General features: G+C 33.4%; 2 protein-coding genes across 7 annotated transcripts; one reads left to right on the plus strand and one right to left on the minus strand.

The window, feature by feature from the left end:
• On the minus strand, nt 1-4,342 carry LOC18037024 (DNA-dependent metalloprotease WSS1). Of its 5 annotated transcripts, none has more exons than XM_024180923.1 (6): nt 4,275-4,342; nt 3,359-3,376; nt 2,896-3,050; nt 2,621-2,816; nt 1,393-1,863; nt 1-423 (listed from the first exon to the last, which is right to left on the minus strand). In XM_024180923.1, exons 3-6 carry the CDS (start codon nt 3,048-3,050, stop codon nt 235-237), a joined length of 1,011 nt encoding a protein of 336 aa, XP_024036691.1. In that variant the 5' UTR covers nt 3,359-3,376; nt 4,275-4,342; the 3' UTR covers nt 1-234. The 5 variants fall into 5 exon arrangements, with proteins under 5 accessions (XP_024036691.1, XP_024036690.1, XP_024036689.1 ...); XM_024180922.1 differs by having other exon boundaries at nt 3,331-3,376; XM_024180921.1 differs by having other exon boundaries at nt 2,896-3,118; nt 3,331-3,376.
• Nucleotides 4,343-6,785: 2,443 nt separating this feature from the next.
• LOC18037363 ((R)-mandelonitrile lyase-like) lies at nt 6,786-9,381 on the plus strand. Of its 2 annotated transcripts, none has more exons than XM_024180684.1 (3): nt 6,786-7,071; nt 7,415-8,933; nt 9,033-9,381. In XM_024180684.1, exons 1-3 carry the CDS (start codon nt 6,963-6,965, stop codon nt 9,076-9,078), a joined length of 1,674 nt encoding a protein of 557 aa, XP_024036452.1. In that variant the 5' UTR covers nt 6,786-6,962; the 3' UTR covers nt 9,079-9,381. The 2 variants fall into 2 exon arrangements, with proteins under 2 accessions (XP_024036452.1, XP_006427723.1); XM_006427660.2 differs by having other exon boundaries at nt 7,418-8,933.
• Nucleotides 9,382-12,022: the final 2,641 nt, after the last annotated feature.

Consider the following 12,022-nt stretch of genomic DNA (forward strand, 5'->3'; position numbering starts at 1 on the left):
TTATCAGAAAATCAAAATCCTCGTCCTTCTTCATGTGTAAGTTCATAAAGTAATTAAGATTAACAGATCACTACGTATTACCCTCTGGAGTTATATCATAAGCATTTTGATTTGTACAAAATGAGAGTAAAGACATCAAAATGTAGACAAGATTTTCAATTTTGGAACAGTTTGCATATTACAGACAAACGGATGTGTACCTTGACAAAATAATGTTTGTTTTCCTTGTTAATCTCAGGTGCCAGGATAGGGTCCAGGAGTGGATATGGGAGGGCCATTTGAATATCTCCATTCTCCACAAGCTAAGCATCTCTCGGACAAGCTGCTGTTATCTAGGGTACAGAACTTGCAAGACCATCCCTTCAAATTGCCAACACTTTTGTTTCTCTGAGTTCCACAGGCTTCGCATGTTAGTGCCAGCGGCTGCAGTATGAAGATGCAAGCATTAGAACAGAAACATGCACATGAATGAAAATATGCCCACGTGCATCTACAGGGACAGAGAGAGAGAGGTAGGGAGAGGGAGAGAAGTGGTGTTGAAGGAGCTCCATGGATGCATAACATAGGGGTGCAGATTACAAGTGCACAAAAGTTGAATAAATTCATTGTTGCTGTATGGCATCTATAGGATAGGCAAACCAAACTGCATTCATAAAGAAAGTATATGAAGTGTCATCACCAATGGGCACATTTTGATACATCTGCAAACTTGAGTTCTATGCTATCGTCATATAGCTTCTAGTTTCTGTAATATCAGCTTATGGCATATGATTATACACACTGTAACAAGTTTTATTGGTCATTATAGTTTCTAGTATGAAGATGCAAGCATTAGAACTGAAACATGTACATGAAAGAAAATAAGCCCACATTTATGCACAGAGACAGAGACGGTTACTGAGAGAGAGAAGTGTTGTTAAAGAAGCTCCATGGATGCATAACATAGGGGTGCAAAATATAACCGCATAAAAATTGAATAAATTCATTGTTGCTACATAGCATCTATAGGCAAACCAAACTGCATTTGAAGAATCATCACGGATGGGCATATTTTGATACATCGGCAAACTTGAGTTCTATGCTATCATCATATTACTTCTAGTTTCTGTAATATCAACTTATGGCATATGATTACACAAAATGTAACAAATTTTCTTGGTCATTATAGTTTCTAGTATGTTTAGAACTGCAAAGAAATTTGAACTGAGTAGTAGTCATAAGAACATATTGCACTTGATTTTTTTTTTTTAAAAAAAAAAGATGTATAAACTATGGCATTGTTCAGAAAAGGACTTCTCAAATAGAAAATTATAGCAAGTGATCTGATAAGTGTATCTCACAAACTTGAAGCATATTAGCCAGCAAAACTGAAGACACAAACATAGATTTTACCTGGTTTAATAAAGTACACATGTTGCACTGCCACATCTGCCCAACGTCCACTGCTTTCTGACCAGAAGAAGGTTGAAGAGATGATGTTTGGCCAGATCTGTTATTAGAAACTGAAGAAGTCTTCGAACTTTCTGAAGCATCAGTAGAAGATCCAACATCTTCCCTCACGTCAATGTCACTGTTCAAAGATTTGGACCCACACCACATATCATCATGCAGTCTCCTTTCAGCAGCCATAGCAGCTGCTTGTATTGGGCTGAGTGCAGCTTTGATGCTGCTATCACCACCTATACGGTTAGGTCCTGATGGCAAAAGAGCTCCATGGCGGGCTCTGTTCTCTGCAGCAGCAAGGGCAGACTGGCGCAATTGTGACAATGGGGGTTGGCGGGAGAACCCACCCAATCGTCTCCCAGGAAGATCAAATCCTTTCCCAGTGCCAGTAATTCCTTTAGCCATCAGTTCATCACATTCCTGCAGAGAACATGGAGAAGAAAGCAGGTGGTACAGAAATGGAAACAAAATCAAATATATATAAGAAAATATACGGTAAGAAAACAGAAATATGAACCAACGGCAATTGGAAGTTTGATGACAGCGTCTAATCTAAAAATATCTTAAAGAAGAAAACATTTCTTTTAGTATGATATGATTAATATTGCTTCTTTTCCCAGTTATTGGTTAATTTCATTAATATCGCTCCAGAGTAAACCATAAAGGGAATGTGAAGGCCAATACGAAGTTATGCTTTAGCGATACATTCCTGAGTCCCAAAGGTCCTTGGGAAGTATGAGTATAATTAAAACTATTCCTAATAACAAGATGATTCCTCTATTTGCTTTAGTTAGTTGCATTGCATTACAAAACGGTAAAACTGTGCAGATATAAGGATACAAATGATGTCTGACATAAGCAACTTATATAGAATTTAGATGGAACATAGCCATGGACATTAAATGAGTGTATTTATATCTGAGAATCATAAGGCATTCAACAATCTCAAGAAGCAGTAGGGAAATAATCTTGATTTCAATTTTTGCCCGCTGGACGATTTTTAAAGTCATGCCAAGCATCAAAAAAGATCATACACCCAACAGTAGTGGGTTTCAATTTGAAAACAACTATTGAACTGAAGGAGCTGCATGATTCTCATTGTTGTAAAAAGGAACTAGCAGAATGACAGCGTTATTGGGGCAACTAAGTTGTTTGATATTTGGAGTAAAAGGCACACCTTTCTGATTTCATCCCAAAGTTTATAAAAGTCAGCATTATGAGGGCCATATTCATTGTGGCAGAGCTCATGCAGCATAGTGTCGAGAATCTGTTCATAAGGAAAGAAATCCCACTCTCTGTTTGGCCTCCGGAGCCTCAGTTTGACCTCTGCACCTCCTCCTATGTTTATCCCCAGAAGAGATGGATTTGCAGGACTACAATTTGAAATTCTAGATGAGAACTACAAATATATGATATTCATTCCAAAATAAACGGATGCCTAGAATGCAGTACCAGAACTCAGAAAGAATTCTGACTTTCCATTTATGTTTACGCATGATTGGCTGTACTTGTTTTGCCACTTTTTCAAGAATTTGTCTTGCATCATCTTCTCCAATCTTCTTGAGAGCCTTAACCTCCCAAACCTTGTTAAGATCATTAAGATCCATCTGGAATAGAAAGCTCACAAGTCACAAGAGGAGTAAAGGGCGACTGTAAACAACTAGCTCTAAACTCCCTGACAAAATATGAGTACATTACTGTTATTAAAGAAAAGGGGAAAATAAATGTTGGGAGCTAAACATTGTACAAACAGCATTTATTCTATGTTGACAGTAATATCACAACATAAGCAATATGCAAATGTCTTTGATAATATGAAAAAGTAATACTATTACATCAATTTGAGTACTATGAAAAGGACGTAGATGCATGAAAGCGCATACATACAGTAGAATATCAAGATGGGAAAATCTACCAGATTGGAGATTTCTAACTGCAACAAACAAGAGTAAGAAGAGAGATGAAATCACAAACCACATAATTACACAGATAAAAAAAAGCCATAAATATATGTAACAGAAATACTTCCACAAAGACCAGTCTGCTTATGCAGCAAACAGGTGATAAGCGGAATCATGAAAATGTTCCAATGTGCATACCCACGAAAGAAACCAAAGCCTTAAGAACTACCGCAGAATCCCAAAATTAAAAAAAAAGGTCTCACTAATACTTCCCTGCAATACATGCATACCTCCTAGAACCATGTCCAATAGCTACCACATTCCTGATAATACACCATGGATATAGTACCAAAGCAAAATGTCCCTCAAAGTAAACTACCATACTTCTTCCCCTCTTTATCAGATAGTCAATTTCTACATTAAAAGATCACTGTACACAAGAGTAAAACTACAACAGCAAGATAAGGCACCATCGAACATCCAATGAACATCAAACAACTCAGTATACTAAAGCCTCATAAGATTTAAAGTTTTTTTTTCCCCCCAATCAATAACCCAATTTCAAGCTCAATCAGAGAATTGGAGATTTAATTTAATTATTTATTTTTTAACAAATAATTCAAAATTAACAGTTCTAGAAGATTTCTTTAGAGCAGCTCAAGCTTCTCTAATTTGTGCAAAAACTAATTATCTCTCAGGGTCAACTATAAATCTTCACGTGATGATATACAAAATGTTGGCTTCAGTACAAAAGTTAAATTTATTTATCAAATTTTCCGTATAGTTTTCTCGCCATCCAAACAGAAAATTAACAAAACAAAACACATAAGATCGGGCGGCTCGAGAAGCAAAAGGCGATATGTCAAATTTATATAATTGGATACCCCAAAAAAAAAAAAATTAACAAGTGGAATTTCAAATTTGAATTACCTGGAGATATGTCACCGCTCTTGAGCGTGTGTTAGAGAAGTAAAAGGCGAGGATAATAAAACGCGAGTACGCGACAGCCAATGAGCAATTGAAAATTAACTTAAAAAATAAAAAAGCACCGATTTTTTTTTAATTTTTAATTTAGGTTTTAAAAAAATTGGAATTTGGAAAGTATTATAATCAAAGTCTTGTCAACAGTATTTTTGTTCTTTTTTTTTTCTATACATGCATAAAGAAATTCATCAAACAAAAAAAAAATACATTATTTTTCTGTAGGTCAAAATATTTCAACTTACATTTTTTACTTAAAATTTTGAAATAAATTCTCATTAATTTGTCATTTTATCTTATGTAATTCACCTGTAAATGTTTTTATATCTACCCATTGGATTATCCAAATTCAACATATGGGAATATGTGTCAAAACTTCAAGTAAAATATTTAAGTTAATTTAATAGACTCTTTTCTTGAATTCATTAAAGATACGCTTGGCATGTGGAGTCTATCATAGTATGCATTAAATACGTACTAAATTTATATAATGTGTGTTTCAAATAATCTTCTTTTCCTATATCATGATGTATTTTTTCTACCGAAACTCATTTTCTTTTTTTTTTAAGATGAATTTTATTGATCAGTAATAATAATATTAGTTACTTCAATTTGATATACACAATAATCTTAAGTTCATTATGAACTCACTAGAAAATTAACATCAATAATTAATCTAATTTTCAATTTGATAAGGGATCCAAAAGAATAGTATATTTTGGCAACTCTAAAAAAATATATAAATTTATGTTACAATTTTATTATATAGATGAACGGGTAATGTGGTACTCCAATCTCACGTAAGTTTTCTCCCGAATAAAATTGTTTGACATGGTGCAAGATTCCAATTAAGCAAGTCGAACAGTAAGATCAAACAAGTAGCATAAGTAATTACTAAAATTTAATAATGTTAGGATTTTAATATTTAAATCTCAATTTGAGTATCTCGTGTGTCATTCATTAAATGAATAATGAATTTTATAATTTATAAAATATTTAATCATCATTTAATAAATAAATATCACATCAATTAACATTCAAATTAAGATTTAGATTTTAGAATATCTATCATTATCTATTAAAATTTGGACAAAAACGAAATGAAATCAACTGAAAAATGGACACGAATAAGTCATACTTGCTTGTTTCCAAAACAAGTGTGGTATGATGTGCCTTTCAAAGAGTAATGATACAGCCACAAACTCTTGTACAAATTTATTTTGTACAAACTGACGTGGCATTAATTCATTGGTTGAATGAAAATATAAAATAATAAAAACAAATCATGTGGGCCAAATAATATTTAATTCAACCAATCTTATCATGCCACGTCAATTTGTACAAAATAAATTTGTACAAGAGTTTGTGACTACATCATTACTCGCCTTCCAAATCACCACCCCGCATATCAAGAAGCACTTTTACAAACAAGCAATTATTAAGCGCTTGAAAGCAACAGGTTCAAATCCCACTTTTTACAGTCATTTTAATTACAAATTACAAAAGCTTTGTATTAATGAACCACATCAGGATCAGATACAGTTAATAGTTGTAACAACTCCCATTAATAATTCATGGCCTTGTATATATTAACATTAATAAGTACAATTTTCCAAATAAAATGTGCAAATAAAAGATCCCTTATTTAACACGTAAGAATTCAACTTGGATTCCATAGCCTTGTACTAAACGAATAGGATTTCTCATTATCTAAGTTTTATTAAACTTTTAAAAATCTTTTATCATGTGTTTTTTAGTAATAGTGTATGGGTAAGATTTAACTTTTTTTTTATTTTTTATTTATTTATTAACAATTAATTAGCAATTAAGTTATTTGCTCATTATATGATCAAATCAGGAGAGAATTATAATCCTATACCAAATTGATAGTTCAATGTTAACAATTTTAAGCCTAAACATGAAACATATTAAATTCTATGTGCATAAAGCTTTTATCTTAGTAAACCCTTAAGTACTGCATGCCATAATTTAAGTCCTATCAAATAAGCAGATTTTATTTATTTTTATTAATATTCTTAGCATCAAACAATGCCTAAACAATGAAGTAAAATACTCTTGAATTACTGTAATCACTGCTTTTTATCTAACATAAAAAAAATTTTGAGTAAGACACCATTATGCTCATTAAATAAAATAATGTCACGTTTTTTAAATCCTCTAATTTATCATAGCAAAATAACATAGTTAGTCATTGTAAAATAATTTTTATATAATAATTTTGTAAAGTTATTTTGTTGATTTTCTAAAATTATCTGCGGGGTTTTGTCGAATAGCGTTTTTGCAATTTGTGTAGCGAACCTTAGCCGCAATGTCTTCTCTAGAACCCAATCAAAAGCTTCCATGTCAGTTAATATCCTGCATCGGGCTGCAGACGATAAGACGTTGAAGCTAATAAATAACGGTCTTCTAACTGAATCCTTAATAAAAAAGACACCGCCCTTTGCTCTTCTCGCGCCTCTCCCTCTCTCTGCCATTCTCTGCTCTCTCCCTCTGTTTGATCTCCAAGAAACGCTCAGAAAATTCTTCTTCATATCCAAGAAACGCCGAGAAAATTAATCCTCCCTCTCTCGGCTTTCCCTGCTGCTCCTCATAGTCTCCGAGAAAATTCACAAAAAAATGGCGCCCAAACACCCCATTTGCTTTTCTCTTCAATACATCGCTTTCTTGGTGCTCGTTTGCTCCGTTGTTTCTTGGGCAAGACCCCACTCTCAACGACAAACCCAAGGTTAGTTTAGTCATTTTTGCTAATTCATCTGATGAAAACCCCATTCTTTTTTTTTTCTTTTTTTGCTTTCTTTTCCCTGTTTGGATTCCCAGAAAACGCAAGAAACCAAGAGGAAATGGCATCTACTTGGAAACCAAACGGACGTTTCTGTTATTAGAGTAGTTCTAATTTACTTAACTGAGATCGGTTTTCGATTAGATACGTCACTTTAACAAATTCGATAAAAAGATTACATTTTTCATTTTTTTGCTTATAGTTTTCACTTTTCACTCACTTTCTTGGTAACCAAGCACTCTCTAAATTACAAAACCCTAGTGACATTTTCTTTTCATTTTCTCTGTAGCAGAACCAAGTTACTTAAAATTTGTGCACAACGCCACTGATTTTCCCTCAGAGGATTACTATGATTACGTTGTAGTAGGTGGCGGCACTGCTGGGTGCCCATTAGCCGCAACACTCTCACAATCCTTTAAAGTACTTTTACTTGAACGTGGCGGCACTGCCTATGGCAAGCCCAATTTGATGACTCAAGAGGGTTTCTTGACAGCCCTTATGGAGACAGACACATTTGATTCCCCTGCTCAGGGCTTTACTTCCGAGGATGGAGTCCCTAATGCCCGGGGGCGTGTTCTTGGAGGCAGTAGTGCCATTAATGCTGGCTTTTATAGTCGTGCTGATCAAGATTTTTATCGGAGGTCAGGGATGAATTGGGATCTTAAAGTTGTGAATGAATCGTACGAGTGGGTTGAGGAGGCGGTTGTGTTTAGGCCTCAGTTGAGAAATTGGCAATCTGCTGTTAGAGATGGATTGTTGGAGGCTGGTGTTGATCCTTATAATGGGTTTAGGGTAGATCATGTTGTGGGGACTAAGATTGGTGGTACGACTTTTGATAGTTCAGGGAGAAGGCATAGTGCTGCTGATCTTCTAAGCTATGCAAATGCTAGGAACATTAGGGTTGCCATATATGCAAGTGTAGAGAGGGTCCTGTTGGCAGCTAGTTCACCTTATCCCGGATCTGGGCAGGCAGCTATTGGTGTTGTTTATCGTGATCGAACAGGGCGGTATCATCATGCCATGGTTAGGGAAAAGGGTGAGGTGATTCTATGTGCCGGTGCTATTGGGAGTCCTCAGTTGCTGTTCTTGAGTGGCATAGGTGCCAGGCCTTATCTATCATCTTTGGGTATTCCAGTAGCGTACCATCATCCTTATGTAGGGCAGTATATGTATGATAATCCGAGGAATGGGATCTCTATTGTGCCTCCAATTCCACTTGAGCATTCCTTGATTCAAGTTGTCGGGATTACCGAAATTGGGGCTTATGTTGAAGCAGCGTCGACTGTCATTCCTTTTGCATCCCTTCCACGTTCTGTTTTCATTAGGACACCATCCCCACCTCTGTATCTCACTGTTGCCACACTGATGGAGAAGATCATTGGGCCACTTTCCAGTGGTTCACTAAGGCTGGCTTCAACAGATGTGAGGGTGAATCCAATTGTTCGCTTCAATTACTTCAGCAATCCTGTGGATGTAGAAAGGTGCATAAACGGTACACGCAAGATAGGGGATGTGCTTAGAAGTCGTTCAATGGACGATTTCAGGTTACATGAATGGTTTGGGGCTCGGAACTTCAGATTTGTAGGGCCTGCACTACCTGTGGATCAATCTGACCATGCCCAGATGGCTGAATTTTGCCGAAGAACTGTGAGCACCATATGGCATTATCACGGAGGCTGCGTTGTGGGCAAAGTGGTTGATCGTGATCTTCGGGTTATTGGCATCGATGCTCTCAGGATTGTTGATGGATCAACGTTTAGTATATCACCAGGAACCAACCCCCAGGCCACCTTGATGATGCTTGGAAGGTAACCGATTGTTCTATATTAGGCCCAAAATAGTCTCCTGTGTATGAAGAATATGCTTGTTGTACAACTAATTCACCATTTTGCTGGTTTATTTTGCAGATACGTTGGTGCGAAGTTAATCAGATATCGTTCGATAAATGGATGATCATTTTCTACCGTTGCTACAGTCATGCATCCAGCTTGTCTGCTGGCGAATCTTGTATTTTGCCACTTGGTGTTGAAAACCTTGTAGGATTCTCTTTGTAATTACGTACTTCTGTGTTTTCTCTTGAGAACTGTAGCTGGCTCTGCCTCGAGGTAAATCAAAACCGTGTTGATTCATTCTTTCGAAAGAATAAAATGTACAATGTGCTCTGCTGCTCTTAATAAGAATGGAAAAAGCAGCTCTGTAAAATGATTCCTAGAAGGGAATCAGTGTTCTTCAAGCTGTTAATAGTTTTATGTGGTTGATTGGTCCTTTGTTGATCTGCAATTGAGATTTTGACCTGTTAAACGAATAAGCCAATCAATTAGAGCCACCTTTTATTCATTCCTAGAAGGGAATCAATGTCCTTTGTTGATCTGAGTGGTCCTGTTTCTGTTTTTGTTGTCGTTAATAAGATAAATAGCAGAAGCTGCATTATTCAGGGAAAGCAAAGAATGTAATTGAATATGTTGTTGCAATTTGGTCCTTCAAGTTCCCATGATGTTTAATTTGGGCATAAATATATCTATTGTTTGTGAAGGAAATGGGGAAACAAAGAAACAAACATAACTGCAGTTCCCATAGACTTGACCATTTGACAAAACATGATAATGAGTGATTTTGCAAAGAGTATTCACACATCCATGTATCCAAAACAAAAGCTCAAATTGACTGCTTTGACTGAACGTAAATAGTTTCATATATGTTCCTGTAGTTAATGATAATTAGATTGTGGCTAAATTACATAATGGTGTAACTTATATCATACCTCAAGAATGTTTGACTATTAAACTACACTTGGATTATTGAGAATTACTCTTGTGTGGATATAATAATTAACAACTATAGTCTAAAACAATAATGATAGAATTCATGAATTTTTTGCAATTTGATCTGATAAAATTACATAGGTTAGTTAAAATTTAAAAATAACTTATGACCCAGATAATTTTTTTATTTTTTTAACTGTCAGTCTATACAAAGTTTGTGAAGCCTACCACGACCAATCTAAAATTGAAATTTTCTTGGCAGGCAAACATGGCATCAATCATCAACATGCTAAACAAGATAAATGAACAATCAAATTGATTCTAGAAAAGGGCAAAGATGGACTAAATAATTGACTAAATCAAGATTCCCACTTAGCATAACTACTCTTTATTTATTTATTTGTGTTGATAACATTCGTCCTAAATGCACTTTTATTAAATATTTGCACAAGAAACAGTAATTTAACATTATTGATGGAATATAATCAAATCTAATCGTTTAAATAATTGTAGGAGATATTTTTGTGGGCGGCCTCTTTTATTAATTTGAATAGAGTAGAAGAAAAATATAACTTTTACGGTAAATATTAGATGAAATAGAACCATCTTAGAAATAATATAATAAAATTTCTAGTTAGTTAAGATATTTTGAGAATATTAGACATATTAAGGGCCCGTTTAGGATTGTTTAAGAAGTTTTAAAAGTGATTTTAAAATTTAAAAGATAAGTTTAGTGTTTGGTAAAAAAAATAAAATTTATTTTTGTCAAAATCAGCGCCTCCTATAGTTGATTTTGAAAAGCAGGAAATGAGTAGCTTTTAAATTCTAGTTTTGAGAATTAATTTTATCTTTAATATAATTCCATAAATATCCTTAAAATTATTATCTAAACCCAAAATTATCCTTATTTAAATTAAAAACAAGATCGATATTTTAATAAATTTTATTATAATTCATAAATATCAATTTATTAATATCAATTTGTGGGTTGAATTATTATTAAATTTCTTTCACTATATTATAAATTTAATTATCAATTGTTTTAAGATAAAAAAATTTTATATTATAAATTTTATTTTTAGTAAAAATTATTATAATACACAATTAAAAATATTATATGTACATAATTTTATATGTATAAGTAAATTTTATCTTATATTATATATATTTTTATAATTTATTTTTTCTCAGCAATTTAATAGTAAAATTTACCAAACGTCCCTTTGAAAATTCACAGTACTTCTAAAAATAAAATTTACCAAACACTTAACTTATTTTCTTTATATTTAATTATTTTTATAATATAACTAATAACAATTATTTTAAAAATTACGATATTTTTAAACTGTCTCTAACTTTTAAAATATCTTACTACTGGGCCATGTATATTAATGTGCGAGTAAATTTTTGACTCAATAAATTTCTAAACTAAACTACGAAGTGTATGTTTATAGATTCCAGTGGAGTTCAGATTTTATGTATCCAATTGAATAAATAAAAAATTAATTTTTAAACTGTTTCAGATTGGATTCATGGCTGTCTGTATCGTCCTAGAATTTGGGCCATGTTCACGCTATCATTTATATTCGCGGCGTGTGGGGTCCATTTTTCCTCATATTATACATTCTTATTTATTGAATTGCATTTTATGATGTTAATTTTTATAGATGAGTTAGTTTAATTAATTTTTGTTGATACCAAAATTATGCTCAATGATGTGATTGGGTTAAAAAAGGGATTGGACTTTCATCTCTTATCTTGTAAGATTTAGATTGAGTTTGACGAAAATTAAAATTTATATTGTTTTATTTTGTCTAGATTAAAATATGTTATTGAATGTACATCTTTATGTCCGAAAGTCTATTAATTTATGTCATCGATTCTAATTTAATAAAAATATACGTATAAACAAACTTAATTGTGCACTATTATTAGAATTAATTCAACTATGTTTTTAAATAAGGTTAAGTTCAATTAAATTTCCATATTGAAAATAAAATTAATACAAAAATATATAAATAATAAAATGTAATTTAAATAAGATGGATTTACAATAAATTAGTTTAAACCTCCAAAGAGCTTAGTGCAATTTACTACTATGGAAACATTTGTGGTTGTCTTCACGACTAGAACCG

Source organism: Citrus clementina, unplaced genomic scaffold (assembly GCF_000493195.1).
Source record: "Citrus clementina cultivar Clemenules unplaced genomic scaffold, Citrus_clementina_v1.0 scaffold_7, whole genome shotgun sequence".
Lineage (NCBI taxonomy): Eukaryota > Viridiplantae > Streptophyta > Magnoliopsida > Sapindales > Rutaceae > Citrus > Citrus x clementina.